Here is a 20,246-nt window from a genome sequence, read left to right as displayed (position 1 = left end):
CCTCCCTCCCCTCAGACTCCCTCCCTCACCTCAGACTCCCTCCCTCCCCTCAGACACCCTCCCTCCCCTCAGACTCCCTCCCTTCCCTCAGACTCCCTCCCTCCCCTCAAACACCCTCCCTCCCCTCAGACTCCCTCCCTCCCCTCAGACACCCCCCTCCCCTCAGACTTCCTCCCTCCCCTCAGACTCCCTCCCTCTCCTCAGACTCCCTCCTTCCCCTCAGACTCCCTCCTTCCCCTCTGACCCCATTCTCCTGTCCTCCCCTTTTTTCCCTCTCACACACTGCCATCTCACTCCAATCCTTCACCACTGCCGCTTTCCCTGTCTCCTTCTATCCAGCCCGCCCTCTCCTCCTCTCCCACACTACCCCTCTCTCCCCCTCCCACAGCCACCTCTCTCCCCGGCTAACCCTGCCTCTCGGGTTCTCCCTCTCTCCCACTCCCAACGCCACCCTCCCCGTATCCAACATTCCCCTCTCTCTTTCCCCTCCCACCTCCTTCCGTCTCCCTTCAATGATGCTTTGATGAATTTATTTTGTGGCTACCAGTCACAGTGGAAGCAGGCCCCTCGGCCTAACTTGCCCACACTGGCCGACATGTCCCAGCTACACTAGACCCACCTGCCCGTGTTTGGCCCGTATTCCTCCAAACCTGTCCTATCGATGTACCTGGCTAACTGATTGTTAAATGTTGGGATAGTCCCAGCCTCAACTACTTCCTCTGGGAACTCGTTCCATACACCCACCACCCTCTGTGTGAAAAGTTACCCCTCAGATTCCTATTAAATATTTTCCCCTTCATCTTAAACCTATGTCCTCTGGTCCTCGATTCACCTACTCTGGGCAAGAGACTCGACCCGATCTATTCCTCTCATTATTTTGTACACCTTAATAAGATCACACCACATCCTCCAGCACTCCAAGGAATAGAGTCCCAGCCTACTCAACGCTCACACCCTCTAGTCCTGGTAACATCCTCGTAAAAAACCTTCCTCCCTGCCCCTCCCCCCTCTTCTTCCCCCTCTCCCCTCCTTCCCCCTCCCATCACTGATGCTGGAATTTTCAGGCTTTGATGTATTTATTTTGTTTCTATCAGTGGTCTGCTGATACCGACACACGCTCTTCCTTCCTCCCTCCCTCCCCCCCCCTCCGTGTCTCTGCCGCCACCCCTCTGCCATTGTGGCCGCTGGAATGGTGAGGCTTGGATCAGTGGTTGTGGGTGTTGGCTGCGGGCTGCTGGCTCCCACGCTGCCAGCTCACGGCTCCACTAGAAGGCGAGCAGGCGGCGAGGTTTGGCGTAGCCCAGCTGCGCCCAGTTGCTGAGGGCAGACACCAGGCCCAAGACCGTCCCCATCTGGATGGGTTTCTCCAGCAGCAGCGTCCCGTTGGCTCGGCCGGCGAGGGGCTGCTCCCGATGGGCCATCCCCACCCCCCGGGTCAGCTCCGTGCGGAATGACCCCAACTGTGGGCAGGAGAGAGGGGGAGTGAGACAGCAGCACGGGGAGAGATACAGGGGAGAGAGGGAGTGAGACAGCAGCACGGGGAGAGATACAGGGGAGAGGGGGAGTGAGACAGGGGAGAGGGGGAAAGATACAGGGGAGAGGGGGAGTGAGACAGCAGCACGGGGAGAGATACAGGGGAGAGAGGGAGTGAGACAGCAGCACGGGGAGAGATACAGGGGAGAGGGGGAGTGAGACACGGGAGAGGGGGAAAGATACAGGGGAGAGGGGGAGTGAGACAGCAGCATGGGGAGAGATACAGGGGAGAGGGGGAGTGAGACAGCATCATGGGGAGAGATACAGGGGAGAGGGGGAGTGAGACAGCAGCACGGGGAGAGATACAGGGGAGAGGGGGAGTGAGACAGCAGCACGGGGAGAGATACAGGGGAGAGATGGAGTGAGACAGCAGCACGGGGAGAGATACAGGAGAGAGGGGAGTGAGACAGGAGAACGGGGAGAGATACAGGGGGAGGGGGAGAGAGACAGCAGCATGGGGAGAGATACGGGGAGAGGGGGAATGAGACAGCAGCACGGGGAGAGATACAGGGGAGAGGGGGAGTGAGACAGCAGCACGGGGAGAGATACAGGGGAGAGGGGAGTGAGACAGGGGAGAGGGGGAAAGATACAGGGGAAGGGGGAGTGAGACAGCAGCACGGGGAGAGATACAGGGGAGAGGGGAGTGAGACAGCAGCACAGGGAGATACAGGGGCGAGGGGGAGTGAGACAGGAGCACGGGGAGAGATACAGGGAGATGGGGAATGAGACAGCACCATGGGGAGAGATACAGGGAGAGGTGGAGTGAGACAGCAGCATGGACACACACACACACACACACACACACACACACACACACACACACACACACACACACAGGAAGAGAGACTGGAGAGGGGGATGTACATGCACACACCAAAGTACACCACACCTACACACAAATGCATGCACACACATGTACATACACATGTACAGTGGAGTGGGGCATGTACACACACACACACACACACACCCACTTGCTGGGAGATGCGAGACCACAGACACTCACACAGACATACACACACACACAGGCACAGGTAGAGAGAATCACAGGTACATGTCCCCCCCACAGTCTCCCCCCCCCACAGTCTCCTCCCTAGTCTCCCCCCACAGTCTCCTCCCCCCCAATGTCACCCCCACAATCTCCTCCCCAGTCTCCCCTCACCCACAGTCTCCCCCCCCCCCAGTGTCACCCCCACAGTCTCCTCCCCAGTCTCCCCTCACCCCCACAGTCTCTCCCCCCCCCACGGTCTCCCATCACCCCACAGTTTCCCCACCAGTGCCTCCCACCACAGTCTCCCGTACCACCCCCCCCCCCCCAGCGTCTCGCCCCCCCCCCTCCCAGTCTCCCCACTCACCGTGCAGGGAGGTGACATGTGCCCGCTCTCTACCCCGGGGTGTTCTATCAGGATGACGGATGGCAGATCCTGAGCCAAGGGGTTCCAGCGGGAACGGAACGACGGCTCCCCCAGTTTGTCCCATCCCAGCCGCAGCCCCAGCCCACAGCGCCTGGGCTCAAAGGACAGGGCGGTGAGTTCACACCCGCTCACACTCACACACACACACACACACACGCACACACACACACACACACGTGCACGCACGCACACACACGTGCACGCAAGCACACACACACACACTCACACACACACTCACACGTGCACGCACGCGCACACTCACGCGTGTGCGCACACACACACTCACGCGTGTGCGCACACACACACTCACGCGTGTGCGCACACACACACACGTGCCCACACACTCACACACTTACACGTGCACACACACGTGCACGCACGCACACAAACACCACACACACACACACACACCTGCACGCACGCACACACACACCACACGTGCACGCACGCACACACACACCACACACACACTCACACACACTCACACACACCACACACACGCCCACACACGTACCCGCACGCACACACCACACACACACACGTGCACGCACGCACACACACACGTGCACGCAAGCACACACACGCACACGCACTCACACACACTCACACGTGCACGCACGCACACACTCACACGTGCACACACACATACACACACCTACACGTGCACACACGCACACTCACACCTGCACGCACGCACACACACACCACACACACTCACACACACTCGCACACCACACGCACACACACACGTGCATGCACACACACCACACACACACTCACACACACACACACACGTGCACGCACGCGCACACACACCACACACACACACAAACAATTACAAACCCGCACCCCTTCCACATTCCGAGACACCCCCATAACCCACTGACCCCTCATCCACTCCCCACACCGAGACACCCCCACTCATACCCTCCCACGTCTACACCCAACATAACCCAGCCCCAGTCCGAAACACCCCCATATCCCACCCTCCCACACACCCCAAGTCTCAGACACCCACATTCATCCCCTCAGCCACCCTCTCCCCACACTGAGCCTCTGCCCACTCAACCCCTCCTACTCCTATCCCCCCATACTCCACGCCCCCCCCTCCCCACACTGAGCCCCCACCCACTCACAAACTCGCACAGATCACCCCATACTCCAAACCCCCTCCCCACTCCAAGGGTCCCCATACACTCCCCACCCTAATCTATAAGAGAATAACTGCAGATGCTGGTACAAATCGATTTATTCACAAAATGCTGGAGTAACTCAGCAGGTCAGGCAGCATCTCGGGAGAGAAGGAATGGGTGACGTTTCGGGTCGAGACCTTTCTTCCCCATCCTAACCTGGTCTGTGGCAGGGACTGAGTGATGGGTGAGTGAGGGGGGGTGGGCGAGGGTGTGTGTGAGTGAGGGGTAGGTGGGTGAGGTGTAGGTGGGTGAGGTGTAGGTGGGTGATGGTGTGTGGTTGAGGGGGTGGGTGAGGGGGGTGGGTGAAGTCTGTGTGGGTGAGGGGATGTGTGGGTGAAGAGTAGGTGGGTGAGGGGGGTGTGGGTGAGGGGGTGAGTTTAGGGTCTGGATGAGGGGGTTGTTGGTGAGTCTGTGTGGGTGGGGGGTTTGGGTGAGGGGGCGTTTGGGTGAGGGGGTGTGGGTGAGGGGGGTGTGGGTGAGGGGGTGTGGGTGAGTAAGGGACGTGTGGGTGGGGGGTGAGGGGGTGTGGGGGTGTGTGGGTGAGGGGGTGGGTGAGGGGGTGTCGGTGAGGGGAGTGTGGGTGGGGGGTGAGGGTGTGTGGGTGAGGGGATGTGGGTGAGGGGGTGTGGGTGAGGGGGTGTCGGTGAGGGGAGTGTGGGTGAGGGGGTGTGGGTTGTGGGTGAGGGTGGTGGGAGTGTGGGGGTTGTGGGTGAGGGGGTGGGTGGGTGAGGGAGTGTGTGGGTGAGGGGATGTGGGTGAGGGGTTGTGGGTGAGAGGTGTGGGTGAGGGCGTGTGGGTGGGGGTGGGGGGATGGGAGGGAGGGTGTGTCGGGGTGTCTCGCAGTGGGGGTGTGATATGGGGGTGTAGGTGTTGGAGGGGCTGAGGGACGTTGAGGAGAGGGGGTGGGAAGGAGGGTGTGTGGGGTATGGAGGGTGCAGGGGTGGGGAAGAGGTGTAGGGGGGTAAAGGGAGGCCGGGTGAACTGGTATGGGGGTTTGCAGGAGTGGGGGTGGGTGAGTTGGGGGTGTAAAAGTTGGCAGGGGTGAGTGGGGGTGGCTTGGAGTGGGAGAGAGTGGGATATGGGATGTGTCTGGGCTGGCTGAGGATGGGTGTAGTGGGGCTGGGTGAGGGATATGGGGTGGTTTGGTGCTGGGTGAGGATGGTCTAGGAGTGGGGGGTGAGATATGGGGGGGGGAGGTGTATAGACTGGGTGAGAGGGAATGGAGAGTGGGTGGGAGGTGGGGAATTGAGGGGTGGGTAGGACTGGGTGAGAGGGATCTAGGAGTGGAGCGTTGGGGGTGGCGGTGGTGGCGGGATATGGGGGGCTGTAGGGACTGGGTAAGAGTTGTCTCGGAGTGGAGAGTGGAGGGGAGGGGTTTGGTGCATGGGTGGATGTGCAGGGACTGCGTGAGAAGTGGGGGGTGGGATATTAGGGGGTGGGGGGACTGGGTGAGGGGAGTCCAGAAGTGGGGGGGGTGGGGAATGGATGGTGGTGTTAGCACTGGGTGAGGGTTCCCCCAGGGTGGGGGAGGGGGGTGAGGTTCCCCCAGGGTGGGGGAGGGGGGGTGAGGTTCCCCCAGGGTGGGGGAGGGGACGGTGTGGGGAGCCCAGTGTTTCGTTTTGTTTAGAGATACAGTGCAGAAAGAGGCCCTTCGGCCCATCGAGCCCGCGCCAACCAGCACTTCCCTCACATAACCACTATCCTACACACACAAGGGACAATTTTTACACATATACCAAGACAATTAGCCTATAAACCTGTACGTCTTTGGAGCGTGGGAGGAAACCAGAGATCCCGGAGAAAACTCACGCAGGTGACGAGGAGAAGGTACAAACTCCATACAGACAGCACCCATATGTAGGGGGTGGGAGAGAGAGAGGTGAGGAGAGAGAGAGAGGGGGGAGAGAGAGAGGGAGACAGAGAGAGAGGGGGAGAGAGAGGGGGGGAGAGAGAGAGAGGGAGAACGGGAGGGAGAGAGAGGGTGAGAGAGAGTGGGAGAGAGAGAGATTGGGTGAGAGAGGGAGGGGAGAGAGAGGGGAGAGAGAGAGAGAGGGGGAGAGAGAGAGACGGAGAGAGAGAGAGGGGGAGAGAGAGAGAGAGGGGGAGAGAGTGAGAGAGGGGGAGAGAGAGAGGGGAGAGAGAGACACACACACACACAGGCAGCAACTCTAGCGTTGCTCCACCATGGCCGCCCAGTGTTGACTCACCTGCTGAGGGAGGTTGAGGAGAAGTGGAAGGGGCCGACAGTGATGCTGTCGATGTAGTGCAGGGGGATTCGCAGCAGCAGGTGACAGGACAGGCCCACAAAGTCGTAATGAGACACCAGCAGGACTCGTGGGGTCAGCAGCACCAGTCTCTCACTCTCCCGGTTCCAGTGGTCCACCCTGAGTGGGGCAGGAGACGGGGAGATGCACTCACTCACTCACTCACTCCTGCTCCCTGGCAACGGGGCTTTCCAAAGGGAACGTCCGTCCCCACCCTCTCCCCACCCCCCCCCCCACCCTCTCGACACAGACTCACCCTCCCTCACCCACACCCTCCCTCCCTCACCCACACCACCACCCTCCCTCACCCACACCCTCACCCTCCCTCACCCACACCCCCACCCTCCCTCATCCACACCCTCCCGTAACCTCCAGCCTCACCCTCCCACACCCACACCTTCCCTTACCCACAGCCCCCATCCATCACCCACACCCCACCCTCCCTTACCCACACCCACACCCCCACCCTCCCTCACCCACACCCCCCTCCCTCACCCACAGCCTCACCCCTGACCAACATCCGCGCCTGTCGGTCCGGGGTCAGTCAAGCTGTAGAATTGCCTCTCTCTCTACAGTTCCCTTCTCTCTCCCCAGTTCCCCTCTCTCTCCCCATTCTTCACTCTCCGCAGTTCCCCCTCTCTCCCCAGTTCCCCTCTCTCTCCCATGTTCCCCTTTCCGTCCAGAGTTCCCCTCTCTCCCCATTCCCCTCTCTCTCCTGTTCCCCGCTCTCTCTCACCAGTTCCCCTCTCTCTCCCTCCCCAGTTCCCCTCTCTCTCCCATGTTCACCTCTCTCTCCCATGTTCCCCTATCTCTCCCCCGTTCCCCTCTCTCTCCCCTCTTCCCCTTTCTGTCCCTCTATCCGCACCTCCCTATCCTCTCCCCCCGCCGCTCCACTGATCCGTGGCCTCTTACTCTGTGAGGAGCCAGGCTCCCTGCACTTTGCCGTCTTCATCCCCCAGTGTTCTCCCCGTCTCGCTGATCGCTGCTTGCAACACTCCTGGCTGTGGAGACACAGTGAGAGAGAGATGGTTTATGTCCACTGGGGAGAGAGAGAGACAGTGACCCCCACTGGGGAGAGAGAGAGACTGTGACCCCCACTGTGGAGAGACAGGGACTGTGACCCCCCACTGGGGAGAGACAGAGACTGCAACCCTCTGCTGGGAGAGAATAAAACTGTGACCCTCCACTGGGGAGAGAGGGAGAAATAGAGGCCGTTGGAGAGAGGGAGGGAGGGAGAGATGGAGAGAGAGATGATTTCCATCCACTGGGGAGAGAGGTGAGACGGAGACTGTGACCATTCACTGTGAGACAGACGGATAGATGAACCCTCTGACCTCTCTCTGACCACAACCATCAGGGGGAGAGACCAGGCCTGTCCTTCCCTCGCTGACCCCAGGAGGTGATGCCCAGATCCCCAGCAGTATCCCAGACCCATCTCCCAGCCACCGCGCAGCCCACACTCACCCGCAGAGCAAAGAATTCATCCCGGTGGCTCTGGCCCGAGGACGGGGGGAGGACAGAGGGGGAGAACTCCCCCCGCGGGAGAGGGGGATACAGTCGGGAGAGGTCAGCAGGGGTTACAGGGGTCACGCCCGAGCCCGGGGCAGAGGTCACGCACTGTTCCACTCCTGGGTCCGGGGTCAGGTGCTCTACTGACCCCGGGGTAAAGGTCGCGTCGGGTTCCAGTTGCGGCGAGGGAACGCTGGGCTCCAGCTGATCCCCCATGGCCGACAGGGGAACCCCTGCTCCTCCCGAATCGGGGAAGGGACGGTGAGGGAATGGCGGGGCTCCGGGACGGGATCAGCTCCAGTCCAGGCCGGAGCGAAGCAGCAAACTACGGGTGCGAGCAGTCAGGGGCAGGGTGGGTCAGGGTCACATGGTCAGGGTCACAGGGTCAGGAGTGAGGAAGGGTCAGGATGTGGGACAGGAGGGGGTTTGGGAGGAGTCAGGGTCAGGGTGCAGGAAGGGTCAGGGTCAGGATGATGCCAAGGGTCAGGTTCAGGGACAGGGTCATGGGTGGCCAGGTCTCCGTAACACAACAACTGAGGACGACACTCCACCGCTGAGATAAACCAGGAAACTGGTGAGAGGCTGCAGCCTCGATCACAACACCCAACCACCGGAAATGTAGAAAAATAGGTTCCAGTTGCCAGGAAACAGCCGACACTCAACAGGGAAATAACCCAGAGCAGAACAACAGAGAAAATATGTGTTACTGATACAAGAGTCTTACAGTGTGGGGTGTATCAGTGTTACAGTGAGGGTGTGGGGTGTATCAGTGTTACAGTGAGGGTGTGGGGTGTATCAGTGTTACAGTGTGGGGTGTATCAGTGTTACAGTGATGGTGTGGGGTGTATCAGTGTCACAGTGAGGGTGTGGGGTGTATCAGTGTTACAGTGAGGGGTGTATCAGTGTTACAGTGGGAGGTGTGGTGTGTATCAGTGTTACAGTGCAAATGTTGTTTTAAACTGAAGATAGACACAAAATGCTGGCTTATCCCAGCGGGACAGGCAGCATCTCTGGAGAGAATGAATGGGTGAATTTTCATTCTTCTGTTTCGGGGCATATGGCAATGAAACACTCTTGACTCTCTAGCTGGCATGTATTATTGCCATGGTAAAAGAGAAAGTTTTCAAGAGTGTGTGTCGATAATTCACCAGAAAGTTCTATACACAATATAGCAAAAAAGTGGTTGAGGGGTAGGGGCTGGAGGATAGATGGTAGATGGAATGGGGAGGAGGTGAGGGGGAGGCAGCGAGGGTAAGGGGGAGATGGTAGGTTGGCACAGGAAGGGTCGGGTACCAGATAGATGGGGAGATTGGTGCAGGGGGGTAGACAGTGAGGGAAGGGGGCATTGGGTTAGGTATAGGTTCGGTGAGGGGCATAGGAGAGAGGAGTATGGGGAAGGGGACTTGGGGAGGGGAAGTGTAATCGGTGAGAGAAGGTGGAGGGGAGTTGGGGAGGAAAGGCATGGGGAGAGTAGATGGGGAGGGGCGCATGGTGGAAGGGCAAGGGAAGAGTAGATGGGGAAGGGGGAATGGTGGAAGGGCAAGGGGAGAGTAGGTGGAGAAGGGTGTATGGTGGAAGGGCACCAGGAGTGTACCCTGGGAATTTGGGCACGGGGAAGGGAAAGATTACTCGGGGGAGGGATATGGGGAAGTGTAAACGGGGCGTGGGCATTGAGGAGGATAGATGGAGAGGAATGCATGACCTTTTATTCTGAGGCTGTGGCCTCTGATCTTAGACTCTCCCACAAGTGGCAACATCCTCTCCACATCCGCCCTGTCAAGGCCATTCCCTTCTCGGTACGTTTCAACGCTGTCTCTCTCTAACCCTCCTCCCCCCCCCCCCCCAGGGAGATGGAATATGCACTTGCTGTGATTTTGGTTTTAGGGTGGCATAGTGGCGCAGTGGTAGATCCTGATCTTGGCTACCGTCTGGCTGGAGTTTGCATATTCTCGCTGTGAAACACTGCAACCCTGCATATCTCGCATACAAAATGATGCAAATCTTACCATGAATGACAGAAATAAGAAGTGTTATCCATGTTTATGAAGTTCATTTTTGAATGATTTAAAATTGAGGGTGTTGGTGCAATATATTGCTAACCCACAAATGCATCGTTATGAGATATTCACATTTAAACAAGGTGCCTATGTTATTTGACCAACTTATCGGTTGAATTTAGATATGAAAATTTTACAGGTTGTTGGGTGGTGGATAAGGATCGTGTTAATGCATGTAACTCATTTTTCACAAAAGTGAGGGTTATTATTGCACCAACCCCCTCAATTATATGTTAAATTCAAAACTAAACTATGGTAGCAATGTACAGTGCATTCAGAAAGTATTCAGACTTCTTCACTTTTTCCACATTTTGCTAGGTTACAGCCTTATTTTAAAATGGATTAAATCATTTTTTTAATCATCAATCTACACACAATACCCCATAATAAAAAAGTGATAACAGGTGTTTAGAAATCTTTGCAAAGTAATTAAAAATAAATAACCGAAATATCACATTTACATAAGTATTCAGACCCTTTGCTATGAGACTCAAAATTGAGTTTATGTTCATCCTGTTTCCATTGATTATCCTTGAGATGTTTCTACAACTTGATTGGAGTCCACCAATGGTAAACTAAATTGATTGGAAATGATTTGGAAAGGTACACCTGTCTACATAAGGTCTCACAGTTGACTGGATGTCCGAGCAAAAACCAAGCCATGAAGACGAAGGAATTGTCCATAGACCTCCGAGAAAGGATTGTGTCGAGACACAGATCTGGGGAAGGTTATAAAACAATTTCCACAGCATGGCAGGTCCTGAAGAGTGCAGTGGCCTCCCTCATTCTTACATGGAAAAAATTTGGAACCACCAGGACTTTTCATAGAGCTGGCCACCCAGTCAAACTGAGTAATAGGGGCAGAAGGGCCTTGGTCAGGGAGGTGATCAAGAACCCAATGGTCACTCTGACAGAGCTCCAGGGTTCCTCTGTGAAGAAGGAAGAACCTTCCAGAAGGACAACTATATCTGCAGCACTCCACTAATCCAGCCTTTATGGTAGCGTGGCCAGATGGAAGCCATTCCTCAGTAAAAGGCACATGACAGCCCGCTTGGAGTTTGCCAAAAGGAACTTAAAGGTCTCTCAGATCATGAGAAACAAGATTCTCTGGTCTAATGAAACCAAGATTGAACTCTTTGGCCTGAATGCCAAGCGGCACCGCTCATCACCTGGCCAATACCATACCTACTGTGAAGCATGGTGGAGGCAGCATCATGCTGTGGGGATGTTTCTCAGTGGCAGGAACTGGGAGACTAGTCAGGATCGAGGGAAAGATGAACAAAGGAACGACCCTAAGCACACAGCCAAAACAATGCAGGAATGGCTGTGTGACAAGTCTGTGAATGTCCTTGAGTGGCCCAGCCAGAGCGCGGACTTGAATCCGATCGAACTTCTCTGGAGGGACCTGAAAATAGTTGTGCATCGACGCTCCCTGCCCAACCTGACAGAGCTTGAGAGGATCTGCAGAGAAGAATGTGAGAAGTCTTCGTTTTTTTATTATCATATCATATCATATCATATATATACAGCCGGAAACAGGCCTTTTCGGCCCACCAAGTCCGTGCCGCCCAACGATCCCCGTACATTAACACTATCCTACACCCACTAGGGACAATTTTTACATTTACCCAGCCAATTAACCTACATACCTATGGGGTATAATGTGAACATTGATGACCTGGGTGATCTTGTACACCAGTCACTGAAAGTTGGCATGCAGGTACAGCACACAGTGAAGAAAGCTAATGGCATGTTGGCCTTCATAACGAGAGGATTTCAGTACAGGAGTAAAAAGGTTCTTCTGCACTTGTATATGGCCTTGGTAAGACCACATCTGGAGTATTGTGTACAGTTTTGGGGGACATAATTTGTGTACATAATTTGAGGAAGGACATCCTTGTAATTGAGGCAGTGCAGTGTAGGTTCACGAGATCGATTCCTGGGATGGCGGGACTGTCACATGAGGAACGTTTGAAAAGACTAGGCTTGTACTCTCTGGGAGTTTAGAAGGATGGGGATCTTGTAGAGACATATAAAATTGTAAAATTGTAAAAGGACTGTACAAGCTAGATGCAGGAAAAATGTTCCCAATGTTGGGGGAATCTAGAACCATGGGCCACAGTCTTAGAATAAAGGGGAGGCCATTTAAAACGGTGAGAAGGAACTTTTTCACCCTGACAGTTGTGAATTTGAGGAATTCTCTGCCACAGAGGGCAGTGGAGGCCAAATCACTGGATGAATTTAAGAGAGAGTTAGATCGTGCTCGTGGAATCAAGGGATATGGGGAGAGGTTGGGCACAGGTTACTGATTGTGGATGATCACAATGAATGGCGGTGCTAGTTAGAAGGGTCGAATGGCCTCCTCCTGCACCTATTTTCTATGTTTCTATTAAAAAAACGAATTGAATCCATTTTAAAACAAGGCTGTAATGTAGCAAAATGTGGAAAAGGTGAAGGGGTCTCAATATTTCTGAATGCACTGTCCATTATTCCTGTCTAAAGCTAGCACTTCTGTATCAGTGTAGGTATGTATTCATCACATTGCATTACACTAATATAGAAGGAAAAGAATGAAAATAATATCTTGACATGGGTTCATTGTTATTTTATTCACAATATTAGGATTTCTGGAAATAAGTTTGATGTCACTGATTGTTAATGTGTATGGGTAGGCCCAAATGAAATGTATGTGAGAGAACAGTGATCATGAGAGGGAGAACCATGTTCCGAAAGGTGTGTGCATGACTGATTATATATATATATATATAGAGGAAATCATAAGAAAGAAATTATATATATATATATATATATATATATATATATATGTGTGTATGCATATATTTACACATATATGCATATACATAAACCATAGGTCAAATTGTCTTTATAGTTTATGTACATCATGTGAAAAATAAGATGAAGAGAGAAATAGAGTGTTGCTTTAAATCAAAGTTGTTTCTGATCCATGAGAAGGAACTTTGAGATCTATTTATCTCTATCTTGCCTCTCACCCACAAACTATATATAATTGGCAAATTGGATTAGTAAGTATGCAGATGATACTAAGATAGGTGGTGTAGTTAATAATGAAGTAGATTTTCAAAGTCTACAGAGAGACTTGGGCCTTTTGGAAGGGTGGGCTGAAAGATGGCAGATGGAGTTTAATGCTGATAAGTGTGAGGTGCTGCATTTTGGTAGGACAAATCAAAATAGGACGTACAGAGTAAATGGTAGGGAATTGAGGAATGCTGTGGAACAGAGGGATCTGGGAATAACTGTGCATTGTTCCCTGAAGGTGGAATCTCATGTGGATAGGGTGGTGAAGAAGGCGTTTGGTATGCTTGCCTTTATAAATCAGAGCATCGAATATAGAAGTTGGGATGTAATGTTGAAATTGTACAGGGCATTGGTGAGGCCGAATCTGGAGTATGGTGTGCAGTTCTGGTCGCCAAATTATAGGAAGGATGTCGACAAAATGGAGAGGGTACAGAGGAGATTTACTAGAATGTTGCCTGGGTTTCAGCACTTAAGCTACAGAGAGAGGTTGAACAGGTTGGGTCTTTATTCTTTGGAGCGTAGAAGGTTGAGGGGGGACTTATTAGAGGTTTTTTAAATTTTAAGAGGGATGGACAGAGTTGACGTGGGTAGGCTTTTCCCTTTGAGAGTGGGGAAGATTCCAACAAGGGGACATAACTTCAGAATTAAGGGACAAAAGTTTAGGGGTAACATGAGGGGTAACTTCTTTACTCAGAGGGTGGTGGCTGTGTGGAATGAGCTTCCGGTGGAAGTGGTGGAGGCAGGCTCGATTTTATTATTTAAGAGTAAATTGGATAGGTATATGGATGGGAGGGGATTGGAGGGTTATGGTCTGAGAGCAGGTAGATGAGTCTAAGTCAGAGAAAGTGGTCGGCGTGGACTGGTAGGGCCGAACGGGCCTGTTACCGTGCTGTAATTGTTATATGGTTATTATATGGTTATTTGTGCAGAGAGTGTGTTAGAGCAATACAAGGGAAACTGCACAAAATAGGGGGCTGGGGAGGAAGGATCGGTGGGAAATAGGCAGAAATAGTCAGAAAGAATAAAATCAGAGAAACTAACCAGGGGGAAATCATTTAAAAAGAAAAATAACAAAAAAATGTGAATTAATAGACGAGATATATTCTGCATTTTAATGGTATCATCACACATACTGTTCCCCCACAACACTGATTACACTGCGAGAGGCAGAACGGGCGGCGGCTTTAGAAACATAGAAACATAGAAAATAGGTGCAGGAGTAGGCCATTCGGACCTTCGAGCCTGCACCGCCATTCAATATGATCATGGCTGATCACCCAGCTCAGTAAGTTGTACCTGCCTTCTCTCCATACCCCCTGGTCCCTTTAGCCACAAGGGCCACATCTAACTCCCTCTTAAATATAGCCAATGAACTGGCCTCAACTACCTTCTGTGGCAGAGAATTCCACAGACTCACCACTCTCTGTGTGAAGAAATGTTTTCTCATCTCGGTCCTAAAAGACTTCCCCTTATCCTTAAGCTGTGACCCCTGGTTCTGGACTTCCCCAACATCGGGAACAATCTTCCCGCATCTAGCCTCTCCAACCCCTTAAGAATTTTGTATGTTTCAATAAGATCCCCCCTCAGTCTTCTAAATTCCAGCGAGTATAAGCCTAGTCTATCCAGTCTTTCTCATATGAAAGTCCTGCCATCCCAGGGATCAATCTGGTGAACCTTCTCTGTACTCCCTCTAAGGCTAGAATGTCTTTCCTCAGATTAGGAGACCAAAACTGTACACAATACTCCAGGTGCGGTCTCACCAAGGCCCTGTACAACTGCAGCAGAACCTCCCTGCTCCTATACTAAAATCCTCGTGCTATGAATGCTAACATACCATTCACTTTCTTCACTGCCTGCTGCACCTGCACGCTTGCTTTCAATGGCTGGTGCACCATGACACCCAGGTCACGTTGCATCTCCTCTTTTCCTAATTGGCCACCATTCAGGTAATACTCTGCTTTCTTGTTCTTGCCGCCAAAGTGGATAACCTCACATTTATCCACATTATATTGCATCTGCCATGCATTTGCCCACTCTCCTAATCTATCCAATTCACTCTGCAGCCTCCTAGCATCATCCTCGCAGCTAACACTGCAACCCAGCTTCGTGTCATCCGTAAACTTAGAGATGTTGCATCCAATTCCCTCGTCCAAATCATTAATATATATTGTAAATAACTGGGGTCCCAGCACTGAGCCTTGAGGTACCCCACTAGTCACTGCCTGCCATTCCGAAAAGGACCTGTTTATTCCTACTCTTTGCTTCCTGTCCGCCAACCAATTCTCTATCCACCTCAACACTGAACACGCAATACCGTGTGCTTTAAGTTTGTACACCAATCTCCTATGTGGTACATTGTCGAAGGCCTTCTGGAAGTCCAGATATAACACATCGACTGGTTCTCCCTTATCCACTCTACTAGTTACATCCTCGAAAAATTCTATAAGATTCGTCAGGCAAGATTTGCCTTTCATAAATCCATGCTGACTTTGTCCGATGATTTCACCACTTTCCAAATGTGATGCTATCACATCTTTAATAACTGACTCTAGCATTTCCCCCACTATCGATGTTAGGCTAACTGGTCTATAATTCCCCGTTTTCTCTCTCCCTCCCTTTTTAAAAAGTGGGATTACATTAGCTACCCTCCAATTCTCAGGAACTACTCCAGAATCTAAAGAGTTTTGAAACATTATCACTAATGCATCTGGGATGCAGCCTATCTGGCCCTGGGGATTTATCGGCCTTTAATCCATTTAATTTACCTAACACCACTTCCTGACTAACCTGGATTACCCTCAGTTCCTCCATCTCGTTAGACCCCCGATCCCCTGCTATTTCCGGCAGATTGTTTATGTTTTCCCTAGTGAAGACAGAACCAAAGTAGTTGTTCAATTGGTCTGCCGTCTCCTTGTTCCCTATGATCAACGCACCTGTTTCCTACTGCAAAGGACCTACATTTGTCTTAACTAGTCTTTTTCTCTTCACATATCTATAAAAGCTTTTGCAGTCAGTTTTTATGTTCCCTGCCAGTTTTCTCTCATAATCTATTTTCCCTTTCCTAATTAAGCTCTTTGTCCTCCTCTGCTGGACTCTGAATTTCTCCCAGTCCTCTGGTATGATACTTTTTCTGGCTAATTGATATGCTTCTTCTTTTGTTTTATTACTGTTAATACTTCTGCTTACTAAAATGGCGGACGTTCCGCTCCGTTGCGTAAAACACTTCAGAAGCAACGATTCCGACGGAGTGGTCCACCTCGCTCCGCTCTGTTATCTTTGGCCTCTCCTCACTCTCGCCCTGCCCCGAGGGCGGAGACTCTCTCGCCCCGCCCCTCCTTGATTGACGTTTGTACCGAGCAATCGATGACCAGCCTCTGCTGTTCCCGCGTTGACGTCATGGGTCAGTTGGCCACGCGCGGAAGACGGTTTAACCAAAGATACTAGAGGAACAAGATGGACCACTCGACCCCGAGAACCGTAGAATGTCATGGCGCCATTTTAGTAGGCAGAAACCTGCAGAAACCTTTAAAAAGAAAAATAACAAACGTCTGTGAAATGATAGATGAGACGTATTCTACATTTTAATAATATTATCACACATACTGCTCCCCAAAACACTGATTACACTGCGAGAGGCAGCCTGAACGGCGGGTTTGCTTACTAAAATGGCGGACGTAACGTCACTATTGCGAACTTCACTTCAGTGGAGACGATTTCTGCGGAGTGGTCCAACTTGTTCCTCTAGTACCTTTGGGTTTAAAGGTCGCCGAGGGAGGGAGCGCCCGAGGGAGGGAGCGCCCGAGGGAGGGAGCGCCCGAGGGAGGGAGCGCCCGAGGGAGGGAGCGTCGCCGCCGCACAAGGAGGAGTCAGAGGGAGCGCGGGGTGTGGGTGAGACAGAGGGAGCGCGGGGTGTGGGGGAGACAGAGGGAACGTGGGGCGCGGGGGAGACAGAGGGAGCGCGGGGTGTGGGGGAGACAGAGGGAGCGCGGGGTGTGGGGGGGACAGAGGGAGCGCGGGTGTGGGGGAGACAGAGGGAGCGCGGGCTGTGGGGGAGACAGAGGGAGCGCGGGTGTGGGGGAGACGGGGTTGCGGGGCCCGGGCAGGAGGGTAGACGGTGGATGGACAGGGGAGGCGGAGAGTGGAAGGGGGAGATGGAAGGAGGGCACGGGGAGGGTGGGGTGCATGGGATAGATGGGGAGAGGGGTACAGGGGAGGGTCGGCAGTGAGGTGAGGGGGCAGTGGGGAAGGTATATGGTGAGGGGGCATTGGAGACGAGTATGAGGAAGGGCAGTTGGGGAGGGGAAGTGCAGTGGGGAGAGGTGGACGGGAGTCGGTGAGGAAGGCATGGGGAGAGTAGATGGTGGAGGGGATGGTGGATGGGCATGGGCAGATTCGATGGGGAAGGGGGCGGGGGGTATGGTGGTGCACGGGGAGTGTGGTGGGGGAAGAGTACTGGGAAGGGGCACCATGGGGAAGTTGACGGGGAGAGGGCATGGGGAGGATGGATGGGAAGGAGTGCATGAGGAAGGTGAATTGTAAATTTCCCCGGTGTGGGACAAATAAAGGAATATATTAAATTGGAGTGTGTTTGGAACTGGGGAGGGGAAGACAGAACGGGGGATCTTATATGAGTCTGGGGCGGTGGAGGGAGCACGGACAACCCAATAGGTCCACATTGAGTGTGAATGGGCTCTTTCTATGTCCAGCTCTGGGTCATTCACGGTATACTCCTTGCCTAGTAAAGCTCCAGGAGATGCTGCACTGCCTGAGGTGATCTGGGTCTGCTCTGCTCCAAGAAATCTTATTCTAATGTACGACATTGGGGAGACCACACCTGGAGAAATGTTCAGTTCTGCTTGCCCTGCTAAGGGAAGGGTGTCGGTAAACTGGAAAAGGTAGAAATAGATTAATGAGATGTTACCAGGACAGGAGGGTTTGTGGAATATGGATTGGCAGTGACTGTTTTCTGTGGAGAGTTGGATCCAAGAGGTGATCTTGTACCGGTTTATTAAATCAGAAGAGGCATCGATAAGGTGAACTGCACAGGCTTTTCCCCAGGCAAGGAGTGTATGAAACTTGGGAGCATTGTTTAATGTGAGAGGGGAAAATTTAAAGAGCTTTTGAGGGAACAAGTTGCCAGAGGAACATTGCAGAGGTGAGTACGATTACAACATTGAAAACCTATTTGGATGTGGACACGGAGTGGAATGATTTGGCGGAGTATTGGGCCGGTGCATGCAAGTGTGACCAGCTAGATCAGGCAACTTGGTCACAATGGATGAGTTGGGCTGAAATGCCTGTTGCTGTACTCCAGATTCTAGAACAATATGTCTATTTGATTCCAACATCCAATAAAGTTCTGGCATTTAGATCTAGTTGCCCAATCATGTCTTTGACTGATGTTGCATTTGTTACAGAAAGCTCACGGGCTGAGACTCGCCGTGTCAGAGACAGACAACATCTGGTCAAGAACCACAGGGAACATTGAGCAACAGATGCAAGCAAAGCTGAGATGAGAGGGAGCTGGGACTGGGAGAGTGTATGTGTTCCCTCTGGCCTTGGTTCCCAGTGAGATATCATCATCCACTTTAACTGATTTTAAATCCTCCAGTCCTGTCTACAATAGACTGATACCCTTTGCTCTGGAATCACCAAGCCACTCTATCCTTTCATATAAAAACACCAAAAAGGCAGGAGTAGCTTATCTTTCTCCTTCATATGATCATGATTAATCTCCCGCAGACCTCAATTCCTTTCCTGTGTGTACTGCTCGTAGCTCTCAAATCCCCAATCTTTGAAAAATCAATATTCCGCTTCTTTGTCTCCACTGATTTCACCTCTCCCACCCTCCATGGTGGATAATTCACCATACTCTCTCTGAAGAGCTTCATACACAATACAAAAAGCTCTCAATGGCTACACCATTATGGTGTAACTCTGTCGCCGTAGATTTATAATCCAATACAGCATGGAAACAGGTCCTATGGGCCAACTAGGATGCCATTTTGGGCTAGGCCTATTTTCCTACATTTGGCCCATTGCTATCGGAAGCCTTCCTATACATGTATCTCACGAACTCCTATAGTGTCGTAAACAGGTGCTTTGGCCCAACCTGCCTCTTGTGTTCCTATTAATTGTTCCCCCCTCACCATAAACCTGTGCATTTACCCTGTTCATTCCGCTCATGATCTTATGCAGCTCTATAAGATCACCTCTCATACTTCAGTGCGCCAAGGAATAAGGTTCTAGCCAGCTAAACCTCTCTCCAAAGCTCAGGCCCTCAAGTCCAGGCAACATCCTTGTAAATCCTTTCTGCCCCTGTTCTAGCTTAACAACATCTTTCCTATAACAGGGTGACCAAAGCTGAACACAATCCACTAAATGTGGCCTCATCAATGTCTTGTTTAACTGTAACAATACCTCCCAACTTTAATACTCAATGTTCTGACTGATGAAGGCCAATGTGTTGAAAGCCTTCCTGACCATCCTATCTACCTGTGACGCCATTTTCAAGGAACTATGTCCCCCTCCCCAACTGCGGCATGTCACCCGTATTTAATCGTGACTCATAGATCGCATCCAGGGCACCTGCAATTTCCTCCCTAGTTTCCTCAGATACAACTGATCAGGCTCTGGAGATTGCTCTATCTTAGAAACATAGAAAAATAGGTGCAGGAGTAGACCATTCGGCCTTCAAGCCAGCACCACCATTCAATATGATCATGGCTGATCATCTAAAATCAGTACCCCATTTCTGCTTTTTTCCCATATCCCTTGATTCCTTTAGACCAAAGAGGTAAATCCAACTCTCTCTTGAAAACAACCAGTTAATTGCCCTCCACTGCCTTCTGTGGCAGAAAATTCCATTGATTCACTACTCATCACAACCCCTTATTTTTAAATTGGGACCCCTGGTTCTGGACTCCCCCAATATCGGGAACATTTTTCATGCATTTAGCCTGTCCAATCCTTTAGAAACTTCATATGTTTCTACAAGATCCCCTCTCATCCTAAATTCCAGTGAATACAAGCCTAGTCGACCCATTCTTTCATCAGGTCAGTCCTGCCATCCCGGGAATGAACCTGCGCTGTACTCCCTCAATGGCAATAATGTCCTTCCTTAAATTAGGAGACCAAAATTGCACACAATACTCCAGGTGCAGTCTCACCAGGACCCTGTACAACTGCAGTAGGCAGTTGCTCCTATACTCAAATACT

General features: G+C 52.1%; 1 protein-coding gene and 1 pseudogene across 1 annotated transcript; one reads left to right on the top strand and one right to left on the bottom strand.

Moving 5' to 3' along the window:
* Positions 1-1,184: 1,184 nt before the first annotated feature.
* Positions 1,185-8,453, bottom strand: LOC144612393 (tumor protein p63-regulated gene 1-like protein). Its single transcript, XM_078431992.1, has 5 exons — positions 7,870-8,453; positions 7,318-7,406; positions 6,349-6,525; positions 2,889-3,039; positions 1,185-1,460 (listed from the first exon to the last, which is right to left on the bottom strand). The coding sequence occupies exons 1-5, from the start codon at positions 8,128-8,130 to the stop codon at positions 1,266-1,268; spliced, it is 873 nt and encodes a 290-aa protein (XP_078288118.1). The 5' UTR covers positions 8,131-8,453; the 3' UTR covers positions 1,185-1,265.
* Positions 8,184-18,544, top strand: LOC144612318 (uncharacterized; annotated as a pseudogene).
* Positions 18,545-20,246: the final 1,702 nt, after the last annotated feature.

Source organism: Rhinoraja longicauda, chromosome 44, assembly GCF_053455715.1.
Source record: "Rhinoraja longicauda isolate Sanriku21f chromosome 44, sRhiLon1.1, whole genome shotgun sequence".
NCBI lineage: Eukaryota > Metazoa > Chordata > Chondrichthyes > Rajiformes > Arhynchobatidae > Rhinoraja > Rhinoraja longicauda.
This window is presented reverse-complemented; position numbering and strand designations above follow the sequence as displayed.

Coding starts and splice junctions, on each gene's coding strand:
- LOC144612393 (XM_078431992.1), bottom strand. CDS start 8,130: ATGGGGGATCAGCTGGAGCCCAGCGTTCCCTCGCCGCAACTGGAACCC. Junction 6,526..7,317: donor GGAGCCTGGCTCCTCACAGA/GTAAGAGGCCAC, acceptor TGCCCCACTCAG/GGTGGACCACTGGAACCGGG. Junction 1,461..2,888: donor ACATGTCACCTCCCTGCACG/GTGAGTGGGGAG, acceptor TCCTGCCCACAG/TTGGGGTCATTCCGCACGGA.